The following is a 15,870-nucleotide window of genomic DNA, read 5'->3' on the forward strand; positions in this document are numbered from 1 at the left end:
TGAAAAGCTCACCTACATTTTTCCAATAGTGATATAAGTTTACAGATGATGTCGGTACAGGAAGCACAAGAAGAGTCATAAGGGGTGGAGTTATGCATTAAATGTTGGTGTCTTTAGTTTTTGTACTGTATATTCTCTACCACTTATTGCTTTCCATGCATCCTTTGAGGTGGTTCACCTCATAGTTTTGGAGGCTGTATTTTGCTAAGGATGTAAACAGCGGTTTAAAGAAAAGTGACAAAAATGGTATGGGATTTGCATTGCAAGATGTATGAAGAGACACGTGGAGGGGCATAATCGAAAGGGACGCCCAAGTTTTGCTGAGGCCATCCTCGCAAAACGTCCCGGTTTAGGGGCGGGGAAACCCATATTATCGAAACAAGATAGACGTCCATCTTTCACTTCGATAATACGGTCGAGAACACCCAAATTTTGACATTTAGGTCGTCCTTAGAGATGGTTGTCCCTAGACTTCGTTGTTTCTGATTTTCGGCAATAATGGAAACTAAGGACGCCCATCTCAGAAATGGTCATAGGAGGAGCCAGCATTCGTACTGCACCGGTCCCCCTGACATGCCAGGACACCAACCGGGCACCATAGGGGGTACTGCAGTGGATTTCATAAATTGCTCCAAAGTACACAGCTCCCTTACCTTGTGTGCTGAGCCCCCCAACCCCCCCCTAAACTCACTAACCACAACTGTACACCACTACCATAGCCCTTAAAGGGTGAAGGGGGGCACCTAGATGTGGGTACAGTGGGTTTGTGGTGGGTTTTGGAGGGCTCACTTTTACCACCACAAGTGTAACAAGTAGGGGGGATGGGCCTGGGTCTGCCTGCCTGAAGTGCACTGCACCCACTAAAACTGCTCCAGAGACCTGCATACTGCTGTGATGGACCTGAGTATGACATTTGAGGCTGGCATAGAGGCTGGCACAAAATATTTTGAAATATGTTTTTTGAGGGTGGGAGGGGTTAGTGACCACTGGAGGAGTATGGGGAGGTCATCCCCGATTCTCTCCGTTGGTCATCTGGTCAGTTCGGGCACCTTTTTGTGGCTTGGTCATTAGAAAAACAGGACCAGGTAAAGTCGTCCAAGTGCTCGTCAGGGACGCCCTTTTTTTCCATTATGGGTCGAGGATGCCCAAGTCCCGCCTTCTCTACGCCTCCAACATGCCCCCATGAACTTTGGCTGTCCCCGTGATGGAAAGCAGTTGGGGACACCCAAAATCGGCTTTCGATTATGGCGCTTTGAGCAACCCTGTGAGAAGGACGCCCATCTTCTGATTTGTGTCGAAAGATGGGCATCCTTCTCTTTCGAAAATAAGCCTGTTACTGACCTGAACATGTATATCCTGGAGGGAAGGAGAAACAGGGATGATATGATAAAAATGTTCAAATATTTAAAAAGTATTAATCCGTAAACAAACATTTTCCAGAGACGGGAAGGTGGTAGAACTAGAGGACATGAATTGAGGTTGAAAGGGGGCAGACTCAGGAATAATGTCAGGAAGTATTTCTTCATGGACAGGGTGGCAGATACCGGGAATGCCCTCCTGTGGGATGTGGTGGAAATGAAAATGGCAACAGAATTTAAAAATCCATGGGATAAACACAAAGAAATCCTGTTTAGAAGGAATGGATCCAACGAAACTTGGGGTATTAGGTAATTGGGAAGCAAAGCCAGTACTGGGGAGACTTCTATGGTCTGGCACTGACCATAGCTGAACAGATTTGGATGGGCTGGAGTGGAGTTTTTCGTGGACTTCGACGACAACTTCAGAAATTTTAAAACAAGGACAGTGCTGGGCAGACTTCTATGGTCTAGGCCCTGAAAAAGGCAAGAACAAATCAAGATCAGGTATACATATGAAGTATCACATACATATGTAATGAGTTTATCTTGTTGGGCAGACTGGATGGACCAAGCAGGTCTTTATCTGCCATCATCTACTATGTTACTACGTTATGTTACCTCTCTTCTTAGATAAACCTCTGGAAAGTAGAGATATTGATCATGATGATGATGGCACTACTGGTAACAGTAATACTCATACAGTATTTATATTCATGTCATTGTATTCTTGCAGGTAAGGTAATAGAATCTTTCTATTACTAAGCCCCAGCCCTTTGCCAGTTATCAAGGTGCATTAGCGTTCCATCAGTTCTGCTTTTATACTACTTCTGTGACTACATTTTAAGCCTGATGTTTTAAAATGTTTACCAACAGACACTAGAAAAATCTCTCAAAACATTAGGCCCCATTGCATGAAGAAAACAAATTGTGAGGTCATCTAACACCAGAGAAACCCACATTTCATCTTCTTAAATAAATATAACATTTTTGTCTTTGATTTTTAATTTCTTTAAAAAGATCATGGAATATATCATTTTTAAAATGTATTATACCCTAACATTCTATTTCATTTCACCCTGCTGACATTACTTCCTAGGGAGGAGAAGAGAGTTAACTCTCAAAACATAGTCAAAAATTATATAATGTTACCCAAATTCAATTCACAATCCAGGAACTTCCATTCATGGTAACACAACTAAGGAGTAAGTTATCAATGTGGGCTGCCATTAAGATGGGTTATTTTATCATAAATTGTGCTATTTTAGCATGAGGTCTCATTGCATAAAATGGGACACTGTGCTAACATATCCTGACAAGTGGTAAACTAACCTCTCTTAATGGTAGTCCACATTGATGACTTCTCCCCTAAATCACAAAAATCTAAATTAATCACAAATGTACCGCCTCTCAGGATTTACATATCCTAGACTACACATTTTGGATCTCTATTTCATAGACATGCAAAATTACGTTTTGAAAATCTGATTCAGACTTATTAAAAACATGATCCTACCTCTGTTTATTAATGGTCTTACCTTGTCTGTATCTTCAAATCCAGAATCATCTGGTTTATTCCGGATCACAAACGGTGTTGACAGCCTCAAGAGGACTTGCTCAAAAGTGCAACTGATTTTTGGAGAAACTATCTCAAAACAGTCCTGGAATTTCAGCATCTTGTGAAAGTCATACTTTATCTGTTTCCTAAGTCCTTCCCCAAGTTGAAGGATTGTCATGTTTGGATCGACCATCAAATGGAAAGGAAACGCTCTACAGAAGGTGTTGATACTTATTCTTAAGTCTGATGAAGAATGGGAGAGTTTTAATGGAAGTGCTTTAGTGATGTTTGAATTGTCACATTCTTTGATAAGGAATGTAAGACAGTTGCAATTGCTGGGACTTGAACCATTGGAACACAGTTTTTCATTTACATTTATAATTTGCTCCACTTCAACTTTTAATCGGTAGATTTTCTTTCCTGCTGCTTTTATCATTCCAAGCATAGCAAATCCAACAATATGATGTGGGTGAAAGTAATGAAGCATGAGACTGCCATCAGGGAGCTCTTTGCATAAGAAAGAAGGGGATTCAAGAGTGATCTGTCTTCCAAATGAAGTCCTAATGTGTTCCAATAAAGCATCAAAGCCATTAAAGAAGTCTTGCAATGTGCCACCTACAGCTCGAAGGACTCTCTCATTCTCTTCAAAGCAGATATTGAAGAATTCTTCACCAAATCGTTCCTGCAAGTCTTCAAACTTCAACCCTGCAGATATATTAAAAATAGATTATATGTGAATAAAGTACAAGACATCGAAGGAGGACGTTATCATTGTGGGCTACCATTAAGGGGGAAAGTTATCAATGTGGCCTACTGTTAAAATGGGTAACATAACATGGAGCCTGTACTAAAATAGCATGAGTAAGCAGTGAAATAGCATGTCTCAAAAGTAGCTCATGCGATCTTAAGATACAATCTGTATAGTTTTGTGCCTGCATACTATATTAGAAAAGTCAAGATTGTGAATTTGGATTGGTCATTTTGGCTATTTTGTGCTTAAGGGTTCCATATAAAAACAATTGTCCAAGTCTTTTACCTGAACAAACTAGTCTAGCTGAAAATCCAGCTACAGGTACATGCAGGGCTTAATTTGTAGGTAAAAAAAGAAGTGGAATTGTGAATTCAGGAAACGTGGGCCAGGGGTATGCGCAACAGAAGGGGAGGGACTTGATTATAGTGACTGTTCTCTGCTCTATTCCATATTCATTCACCCCCTCCCTTCCTCTTCCTTGCAGGCTGTCTGGAAGGGAGGACCTGGAGCAGAAAACCTTTGGAGTCTGAAAGACAAGGTGGAACTGCATTGTAGGCCATTCCCCAAGAAATTAAGCCCTGAGTAGTAGTACATGTAAGTTTCCATAGTATGTATTTTTTGTTAGATTAAAAAGAAGCATTGCCATGTGCGTGGAAAAAGTTGCATGTGCATTTGGATTTCAAGGCTTTTCTTTTCAAATATCTTTATTGAACAAGAGTTACAAATCCAAAGTGCAGAAATGAATAAAGGTAGAACAAACCAGTAACCATGAATCCTGAGTATAAAAAGGAACCCTCCCACTCCCTCCCCCTCCAAAAAAAAAACACAGAGGGAGGACACATAACATCACAATAGAAAGCAACTAGGAAAGAGACCCAAAACCCCGACTTCAAGTGTTAAGCAGGTGACTATGAGCAGTGTGGATCAACGTGTTCCAGAAAGGTTCCCAAATAACACAAAACTTCTTCCCTAACACAGTGTCCAAGTCTGCAAACTCTCGCCATTCCAACGAGGATTGAGTGATCATTAAGGATCTCCAGTGGGTGAGTGTAGGAGGCTCTGGTCGAAGCCAACAGTTGAGGATACACTTAAAGCCTAGCAATATTGTGCATTTCACAAAGCCCACACAACCCTTGGGCCTTGGGTGAACTATGTCGTAAACTCCAAACAGAATTTTGGGCCTGGGAGTCCAGCGCACTCGCTATAAAGAAAAAACATGACTACCAAAGGTCTTCCTATACACTTGAATAACCAGGCAATGCCAGAACAAATGTCCCAACATTGCTGCCGACTGGCTGCATTTACAACAACAGTGTGTCCAAAACGGGCTTTGTAGGCTTGAGAAGGGGAGATATATAATTGCATCACGTTTGTATTGCATCTCCCAGTGAAGCACAATTTTCAATTAAGATATGACAAGCCCAAAGGCTCTTCAAAAGATGTTTCACCAGCACTGGAATACCCAAATCTATCATCCATTGCTCAGCCACAGGAGCAAAATCATAAGTGAGAAGTAACTCCAACAAAGTTTTATGATATACAAGGGGGAAAATGGGATAAATATGCCAAAAGGGCCCCAAACAGCTACCGTGGACATGCAACACATAACTAAAATGAAACGAATGGGTCAAGGATGTCTCCACTAGAGTAAACAAAAAATGGGAAACATTTCAGAACCAGTCGTTTATGTGCCGCATGCCGTTTACCAAAGAGAATAGATGCATGGATAATAATCCCAAACCTCCCCACTCTCTAGATAAATAGGTTCTGGACAAAGACAGCCTGGCTTACTTCCCATTCCAGAAACAGGAATTCATCAGCTTAGTCAACCGCTTATCTTGCCTGACACTCAATACCATGGGGAGCATTTGACAAACATACAGCCAATGAGGCAAAAGCACCATATTGTACAAAGCAATTTTCCCCAAGAGTGACAATGGGTAAGTTTGCCATGCCCGCAATTTAGAAGCTGTGTCTGCAAAAAGGGGCTCCAAATTCCAGGCACACAAAGTAGACAGATCCCAGGGGATGAGGATGCCTAGATATTTAATCTCACTTTCAGCCCACATGAGTGTGAAGCCCCCCAAGAACTTAAGAATATAAGAACATAAGAGTAGCCACACTGGGTCAGACCAATGGTCCATCTAGCCCAGTATCCTGTTTTCCAAATAGTGGCTAAGCCAGGTCACAAGTACCTGGCAGAAACTCAAATCGTGGCAACACTCCATACTACAAATCCCAGGACAAGCAATTGCTTCCCATGTCTGTCTCAATAGCAGACTATGGACTTTTCCTCCAAGAATTTGTCCAAACCTTTTTTAAACCCATATACGCTAACCGCTGTTACCACCTCCGCTAGCAAAGAGCTCCAGAGCTTAACTATTCGTTGAGTGAAAAATATTTCCTCCTATTTGTTTTAAAAGTATTTCCATGTAACTTTCTCGAGTGTCCCCTAATCTTTGTACTTTTGGGACGAGTAAAAAATTGATTTACTTCTACTCATTCTACACTACTCATGGTTTTGTAGACCTCAATCATATCTCCCCTCAGCCGTCTCTTTTCCAAGCTGAAGAGCCCTAACCTCTTTAGCCTTTCCTCATACGAGAGGAGTTCCATCCCCTTTATCATTTTAGTCACTCTTCTTTGAACCTTTTCTAATTCCGCTATATCTTTTTGAGATACGGTGACCAGAACTAAACGCAATACTCAAGGTGCGGACGCACCATGGACCAATACAAAGGCATTATAGTATTTCCAGTCTTATTCACCATCCCTTTCCTAATAATTCCTAGCATCCTGTTTGCTTTTTTTGGCCGCCGACACCACCACCCCACAATGAGCAGAAGATTTCAGTATATTATCTACAACGACAACCATATTTCACAGTTCGCACGTGTTTTAACAACCTTGAATAGTTTTGTATCATCTGCAAATTTGATCAGCTCACTCGTCGTTTCTATTTCCATATAATTTATAAATATGTTAAATAATACAGGTCCCAGTACAAATCCCTGTGGCACTCCACTCTCCTCCATTGAGATAAATGATCATTTAACCGTACCCTCTTGTTTTCTGTCCAATAACCAATTCCTAATCCACACCAGAACCTTGCATGGCAAGGGAAGCACTATAGATTATTGTAAATTGAGCCTGAAGCCCAAGTAAAAGTGGAACTAGTCCAACAACACTAAATGTGGCAGGGAGGCCTGGGGATGGGATAATGCCAACAAATGTCATCAGTAAATACTAATACTCGAACCTCATGGGCACCTATCTGGATGCCCATGATTTCAGTCTCTCAATGAATCATGCACAAGAAGGGCTCCAGATAGAAAAGAAATTAAAACAGGAAAACCCTTTTGGAAATCGAATCCGATATGCTGAAGGATGGTTTGATATGTAACTGATAGTTTGTTTCCTTCTGAAAATTCTGTAGAATGGTTATCCTCATTAAAAACCTATGTATACATAAGTATGCCTCAGTTTTACAGAATAGGCTTAAATTTCCATGCAGTATTCAGAGTGCGCCGAGTGCCTCTCCAAAAGACCAAATTTAGTTGCGCCCATTTATGCCACATTTTACTTGGTGTAAATCCCCATGCCTCAATTAGGCGCAGAGTGGGTATATTCTACAGCAACGCACCTAGATTTTAGAAACGCCAATGCCCCTCCCATGGCCACGCCCCATTTCAACTACGCAACTTAGAATTTATGTGCACCATGTTACAGAATACACTTAGCGAGTTCTGTGCGTAAATCTTAATGCCAATTAGTGCTGATAATTGCTTGAGAACATCCAATTGACAGCACTGATTAGCTAGTTAACCAATTAAGTTATGCAAGTTGTTATAGAATATGCTTCAATTTTCATGTGGAAATTAAGGCACAATATATAGAATCCAGCAGTTGGTGCCTTATTTTAGACAAGATTTATCGGACTGCCTTTATAGGCTTTTGGAAGGCACTGAGGCCCTATTAGCGCTTTGGTTCCTAGGATGATAGTCTGCCAGTCCCTCTCACACAGATAACACTGGATGTATACTATGGGTAATGCTCATTTGAGTATTACATGGAGGATCCTCATGTAATTTGTCTACATTTCCAAGTAGTGTTTATATCAAGTAGGACTGATGTGTTTACAATTATCTTGTTTACAGTTCCATTACCCAGAATAGAACTGCCTATACTGGAGACAAGTGTGAATTAGATTTGTGTTCAGGTATTAACCAGTCTTCTCTATATAGCCATACATTTTCTAACATAGTGCTTCTCAACCTGGCCTTCAGAGCACATCCAGCCAGTAAGGTTTTCAAGATATTACAAAGAATATTCATGACATGGATTTGCATGCACTGCCTCCTCAGTATGCAAATCTCTCTCATGTATTCCTTTCTTGATATCCTGAAAATCCAACTGGCTGGGTAAGCCCCAAGGATTGGGTTGAGAAGTATTGTTCTAGAAGATGGAAGTGACTGCATCTGACCAATACTCAGTAATGGACACTGAGCCTGTTGTGATTAGCCTCCACATCAAGGGAAGGGGAATGGGACTTGATATACCGCCTTTCTGTGGTTTATGAAACTACATTCAAAGCACTTTACATAGTATATACAGGTACTTATTTGTAGAAAATAGTGTTATTCTGCTCAAGTATTTTCATGCTATTCATGTGTGTATTAATGTGCCATTAATGAGAGGTCTTAAGAGGACATAACATCTTAATTTGGGGGTTGAGGGGAAGGGAGGAAAGGGTATGTCAAATGAATTTGAAATGTAGTGTTGATGGTAGAAAATGTATGTCCTTGCAGAAAGGGTACCCTTGATTTTGGTGTTTCAGCTCTGACATGCTGTTTTGTTTCCCTAATATTTATTGTTATGAAATCCCAGCAAGTTGAGAACTGATAAGTGTACTAATACTCATGGGCAACAGTTTTGAAGGAAGGGACATACCCCCAAATTCTATAAATGGTGCTTAAAATTGCACAAGCAAATTTGGGTGTGTGCAATTTAATTAAATAATGATCCTGAAAGTCGTGTTTATGAAGGATGTCTAAATCAAAAGTAAAACACTACATACCAAGTATGTTGGCTGTACACTGGAGAATTCCTGAGACATTTCCAGCTTCATCGTTTCCAGAATGGCCTGCATAGGAGCATCTATTAGATACATTGTGAAAATTCCTTTCTGCATCCGAATCTCTGTAACTTAAAAAAATTTGAAAGTCACACATGCTGATACTGATTAAATAGAACTTTAACATCATATTTAGAGCTAATGTTTGTTGGTTTTAATCAAAAAACACTGACAAACTCTCCCAATAAAAATAAAATTTAAGACCAGTGGGGTCAATAATCAGGGGTCTTTTACAAAGGTGCGTTAGCATTTTTAGCACACACTGAACACTAGAGACACCCATATATTCCTATGGGTGTCTCTAGCATTTAGCGTGCCTTTGTAGAAGGACCCCTCAGTGTGATATGGTGTTTAATTATTTTATGTATGTTTATTGTAACCTGCCTAGAGGATTAGGCGGGCTAGAAAAGTTTTCTGGAGCTCACAGTGTATAATATCCACAGGCACATACCAAGGTTCACTCGGGCTATTTTTTAATGAGCCCAGAGGAAACTAATGAGCTTATTTTCGAAAGGGATCGCCGGCGATCTTCCGACACAAATCGGGAGATCACCGGCCATCTCCTGATCGCAGCCAAATCAGTATTATCGAAAGCCGATTTTGGCCGGCCCCAACTGCTTTTTCGTCACGGCGCCAGCCAACCTTTAAGGGGGTGTGTTGGTAGGGTAGTGAAGGCGGGAAGGGGCGGAGCAGGGGTGGGGTTATGAGATGGCCGGCTTCGCCTCATAATGAAAAAAATGGCTGGCTCGAGCATTTCGCTGGGCGGACTTGGTCAATTTATTTTTAGGACCAAGTCTGAAAAAGTGCCAGAAATGACCAGATGACACCACCGGAGGGAAGCGAGGATCACCTCCCTTTACTCCCCCAGTGGTCAACAACCCCCTCCCACCCAAAAAAAACCAAAACATTTTTTGCCAGCCAGTATGCCAACCTGAAATGTCATACCCAGCTCCCTGACAGCAGTATGCAGGTCCCTGGAGCAGTTTTTAGTGGGTGCAGTGCACTTCAGGCAGGTAGACTCAGGCCCATTCCCCCCTACCTGTTACACTTGTGGTGATAAATATTGAGCCCTCCAAACCCCCCCAAAACTCACTGTACCCACATCTAGGTGCCCCCCTTCACCCCTTAGGGCTATGGTAATGGTGTAGAATTGTGGGGAGTGGGTTTTGTTTGGGGGGGGTGGGGGCTAAACAGCCAAGGGAAGGAAGCTATGCACCTGGGAGCTATTTTTATTTTTAAATTTTTAGAAGTGCCCCCTAGGGTGCCCAGTTGGTGTCCTGGCATGTCAGGGGGACCAGTGCACTACAAATGCTGGCTCCTCCCACGGCCAAATGCCTTGCATTTCGCCGGGTTTGAGATGGCCAGGCCCGGTTTCCATTATGGCTGAAAATCGGAGCTGGTCATCCCATGTAAATCCGGCGATCTGCCGGCGATCCTGCTCTAAATCCGGTGAGCAATTTGGCCGGCGCTAAGTGTATTTCGAAAATATGCTTGGCTCCGCCCCCTCACGGAGCCAGCCCCAAAGATGGCCGGCCATCGATTTGGCCGGCGCCGTTCGATTATGCCCCTCTAAGGGGTCCTTTTACCAAACAGTGGTGAAAGTGGCCTTGGCGCACCCTTACACCCTTTCCCGCACACTAAGAGGCTCATTTTCAAAGCACTTAGCCTCCCAAAGTTCCATAGAAACCTATGGAACTTAGCCTCCCAAAGTGCTTTGAAAATATGCCTCTAAGGCTATTTTTACTGCTGGGATAAAATGGCTGAATTTCCAAATTTTTTTAAATTCATGGCCATACACTAATTTTCAACAACCAGAGAAAAAAACTCCACTTACAATGGACCAACCCCCCCCCCCCCCCCAAAAAAAAAAAACAATAGAGGAAAATAATGTCTTGCTTCTTCTCACCACAAAAACTCAGATTGTATACATAAGGAGCCAAAACAATGAAGGAGGAAAAAGACCTCTGTTAGCTGTGATTTTCAAATGACAAAGTACTTTCATTTTGAACAAACACCCATTCATAGCAGTGGCTCTATAAGAGACTGAATGTCCATACTGACTTATGAGCACCGGCAGGGTGTGAAAATTCCCTGAAGAAGCCTGGGAGGTGAAACGGGTCCCCATAGGGATTGCCTCTGCTGCCCAAGTAAAGTGTTTTCCTGCTGCATATGATTTGAAGCATGGCTACAAGCATTGGCTTGATGAATTTCAAACGTTTTATATCCAAATGAAAAAATTATTAAAAGAAATTATTTAGCACACAGCCATGATTGTTTTGGGAAGAGAACACAACAAGAGACACAAAGATGTTATGAAGGAGGTTTTTTGACCAATGAATGAAATTGTGAGCTGTGTTATGAAATAGCTAGTGCTTTTAATAGTACCATTTGATGATCACAGCCAGTTGAAGTTCATATGATGTCCACCTTATCTGGATATTCACCACTGACCACTATCCAGATAGCAGCACTGAACATCTAGACATTTTTTGACTACTGGAACTGTTTAAAAATCACTGACTGCGGTAGCTGATTATTGACCTGTGTAATGTTTGAAAAGATCCTTACTTTATTTATTTTTTGTCTATTAGATTGTAAGCTCTTTGAGCAGGGACTGTCTTTCTTCTATGTTTGTGCAGCGCTGCGTATGCTTTGTAGCGCTATAGAAATGCTAAATAGTAGTAGTTTTCCTCATCTTTTTCATTTTTAATTTCCAAGCGGGAAGGATTGTATCTTCCCCAAGTTGAAAACCTGCATTGTTTTGGCTCCTCACATATATATTCCAGTTTTTGTGGTGAGAAGTAAGAAGCTATTTCCCACTATTGTTTTCTTTTTGGGGGGGGGGGGGGTTGGTTACACACTAAGGGCTCTATTTACTAAGGTGCGCTAGCATTTTTAGCATGTGAACAAAATTAGCGCGCGCTGTGTAGGCGCCCATAGGAATCTTGTGGATGCCTACACAGTTAATGCGCGCTAATGGTTAGTGCAAGGTAAAAGCACTAACGCGCCTCTAGCACGACTTAGTAAATGGGGCCCTAATTTTGTTATTAGCAAGTGTCCATTAAAACATTAAGTAGGCAGTAAGGGCTCATGTGCTAAGCACATGCTAATCAGTTAGTGCATGACAATGTAGCTGCACCAACCAATTAGTGCAGATTTAGCACGTGGGTAGCGCATGCACATCCCAAAGGTACGTCTGAACACCTTAGCATGCCCCATGGCATGCCATTGTTTGCTGTGGTTAGCATGCATTAGTGCTTACTGCAGCTTTGTAAAATGTCCCCTAAGACAATTGGAGCTAATTCTGTACTCTGCAGGCACATTCCTTGCCTCCATTTTAAAATGTTTAAACCTTCCATGCAGAAATAACAAGCAAGAACATGTTTTGTCCAAGCGACGCCATTGCACATCTGTACAGCCCTGTATTTTGAGAGTGCTGCACATTTTATTGGTTTGTATGCTTGCTTTTGGTGTCCAAATATTTGGACCCACCATTATGTGTTTTATTTGCTGCGTCACAGGACCCCTGACCAAGGCCTTTGAGCCAAAACATGGCCCGTGTCGGGTATTGCCTGTATGCAGAATTGAAGGACATGTTCATTTCTTACATTTGAAGAATAAATACTTTGGGACATTTATATTGCTTGTCTTTGGAACTTGTGATTTTGGTGGCTTCCACTCTTGTTTTTGCTTTTTAAAAAGTTTAAACCTCCAATACCAATAACATTTTTGTCCACAAAGTTTACAATAAACAATATTATCATAATATATTTCACCCCTCTCTCAGTGAAACATTGCTAATTTTTCTATGCACTTTCACTAACTTTGTTCCACATTTTCATAAAGCATTTAGAAGGCTATTGTCTATAAGGCATGCCTGCATTTTGACATGTCTGACATGCCTAAATGTAGAATAGGTGCCACTTATGTGAACATTTGCCGAAAGCAGTATTCTGTAAGCACACTCGTAAGTGGCATGGCATAAATTGAAAAGGGGGTGTGCATGTGGGAGGAGTATGGGCAGGATGTGGGAGTCATAGGAGCCAACTTTCCAAAATTATTGGGGGTGCTAAGCCCAATGGAAATAACCCCTCCCTGGACATCTACCAACCAGAAACGCATCAAGATCAACACGGACATACCAAAATCTCTACCACCCAAGCTGCAAAGGACTCAAATACAAATCAACCTATTCATCCAGCTTTTCCTATATAAGCACACAACTGTGGAATGCATTACCAAACACCGTGAAAACAACAAACAACCACCTAAAATTCCGGAAATCACTAAAAACATACCTGTTCGAAAAGGCATACCCTAACGATCCAACTTAAATGCCTTAACCCTACAACACAACGAAGCCAAAGCTCGTACTGGACACAACTTAACTCTTCCCCCTTACAATTCCCTAACATGTCTGTAACACATAATCCGTACCCTACTACAACATCACTCAGTATTTGTTCATACCGATATTGGCAATCGCCAGTACGGTACTATGTAAGCCACATTGAGCCTGCAAATAGGTGGGAAAATGTGGGATACAAATGTAACAAATAAATAAATATTTTGTAATGGCATTAGGGAACACCAATGCTTTTATGAGTACTAAAAAAGAGGCACCAATTTTCAGAATTGCCACCTTAGGGCCCTTTTACTAAGCAGCGGTAAGCCCAACACGGGCTTACCACTCCCTATTCAGGAAGTACCACTGGGCTACCGCTGCATGCCGTCATTTCCAGCACTACAAAAAATTATTTATTTCCATAGAGCCGGAGTGTACCCAGCGGTAATCGGTCAGTGCAGCGCACTGCCTGGTTACCGCCAGGTTAATGCGGGGAGCCCTTACTGTCATCTAAATTAGGAGCATAATCTATTTTGGAGCATAGAGTATACTCATAAATTAGGAGCACAAATTATGCTCATAAATTTAGAAGCATAAATTTTAGGAGCATAAATTTAGGCACATAACCTTTAAAGAATAAGGCCCAAAACACTTAGCATCTGACACCAAGGTTAGTAATGCTGAATTGGTAATGTGAAATAACCTGAATCCAAATTGTGATGGACTAAGACAATTGTATGTATCTAAGTATGAAGTCAATTGAGAAGTGACAATAGACTCAGATAGTTTAGCAATAAGAGGGATGCTGGCAACTGGTCAAAAATTAGAAAGTAAACTAGGTCAGCATTAGCTTTTTCAATAATTAGAGTAAGAACAATGCAACCTAGAGTGAATTCAAAAATGATGTAATGCATTCAATTACTAAGGGAGGTGATGATTTCAAAATATAAGCTGGACATCTGTCCAACATACAAGAGGAAGAAGCCAATTCAGATAGAAGAGAAATCACCTGTTCCTTATTGACAGGCTGGAAGACAGTCTATAACATGTCAACCAGAATAGCCTGGATATTTAATGACGCTTGAATAGACAGATCAATCACACCTGGGGAACTATATCCCTTATTCTAACAATCTTATCTGAAAAATATGCTGCTAAAACTGAAGCTGAAGGGTTTCGCTCCTTATCTATATTAACATAGGAGTTAGGTATTAAATCCCTAAGCTGCTTAGAAGATGAAGAATTATCTAACAAAGAAGCATAATAAGACCTTTTTGCTTTATAGATTGCAGATTTATAAATTTTTATAGCCTTCCTTCAGTCTACCTTTAGGGAGTCATCATGAAGACAACATCAACAATGTTCTAAACAACGACACTCAATTTCAGTTTAGCAAGATCCTGAATAAACCGTTTAACCTTATGAGAAATTGGAGATACCTTTTTAACTAAAGGAGCTCTGGATTCACATAACACACAATGCCAAGTAGTATAAGAATTCAAAGGACTAGTCAAATCAAAGTCCAAGTGGGGTAAAACTTTGTTCCAAAAAATATTAGTATGTATCTTTTTCCTGATAGTTTTATAATAAAAAGATGAGCTATTACTATGATGCTTAAAAGTAAAAGTAAACTAAGCTAAAAAAAAATGGTCAGACCAAGGTATTGATTGCCAATGAACATCAGACACTTGTATTACAAAACTATCCTGAGTAAAAGCTATAACATGAAGACTATGGCCTTTAACATGAGTAGGTTGGCAAGAACTAAGTGTCAAACCTAATGAATCTAAAATAGACCTAAAACTTGCAACTTCAGTATCAGTATCATTCTCCAAATGAAGAGTGATATCTCCAATTAATAACAAACAAGTAAAATGTGTAGACTGAGATAAAAGAAATGTGTGCTGTTGTTCATGAACCAAACCCCAATTACCTGGAGAATGGTAAATCACTATTAAACAAATCAGAATCCGGTAACCTACAGCATAATACTTCTATCCGAAGTAGAGATAGAATCAATTACAGAAAGTTTTTTTTAAAAGACTTAAAAATTATAGCAATGCCCCCCTCCCCTTTCTTGCCTAATCTTGAATGACCAATAGCATTATATCCATGGGGGCAAAGATCAGAAGGAATACAAGTATCATTATTAACTATCCACGTATCAGTGATAAATGCAAATCCAACATATCACCTATCAAATCTTTAATAAGATAAATTTTATTGCAAACCTATCTTGCATTAAAGTAATAACAAGGGACAGGAAGGTAGTCTGGTTTGAATTGTTCAGTGGTAAACTTAATAGGGACTAGACTCCTAAATAATGGCCATGGTCTACTAATCCATTTTGATTTATTAAAAGGTCTGATGCCTATCATTTCTTCAGTATTTCAAGGGTGCATAGTAATCTGGGATTGACAAGCCTCAATATATGTCATGCCAACTTCTGAGTCCCCATTAAGCAAAGATAAGTCAAGGTTATGGGGGATCACCCAATCCCAAAAATAAGCTAAACAAGCAGAAACCAATGCATCTTTAGAAACAAGTAACAAAGAAAATAATTAAAACCCAAAAGGGGCACATTAAAGGGCATTACATGCCACTTATATATGCCCCATTGCTGGTCCACCAGAGGTAGCATGCCTCAAAAGGAATCCTCTGATAATGCTACGGGAACTGATGATGCTGGGGCCAAGCCACTACTGCCAAGCTAAAGATGGAAAAAGC

General features: G+C 40.8%; 1 protein-coding gene across 2 annotated transcripts in view; it reads right to left on the bottom strand.

Annotated features, from left to right (window-relative positions):
* Window positions 1-15,870, bottom strand: part of GUCY1A2 (guanylate cyclase 1 soluble subunit alpha 2) — a 431,042-nt gene that overhangs the window by 344,162 nt on the left and 71,010 nt on the right. Inside the window, exons 3-4 of one of the 2 annotated variants that reach the window (XM_030200255.1) lie at window positions 8,742-8,863; window positions 2,894-3,618 (exon numbers count right to left, since the gene is read on the bottom strand). In XM_030200255.1, the coding sequence (XP_030056115.1) occupies window positions 2,894-3,618; window positions 8,742-8,863 (847 nt within the window). Of the gene's footprint in view, window positions 1-2,893; window positions 3,619-8,741; window positions 8,870-15,870 lie in introns of both variants that reach the window. The other variant, XM_030200253.1, reaches the window with a different exon arrangement.

This window comes from Microcaecilia unicolor, chromosome 4 (genome assembly GCF_901765095.1).
Source record: "Microcaecilia unicolor chromosome 4, aMicUni1.1, whole genome shotgun sequence".
Taxonomy (NCBI): domain Eukaryota; kingdom Metazoa; phylum Chordata; class Amphibia; order Gymnophiona; family Siphonopidae; genus Microcaecilia; species Microcaecilia unicolor.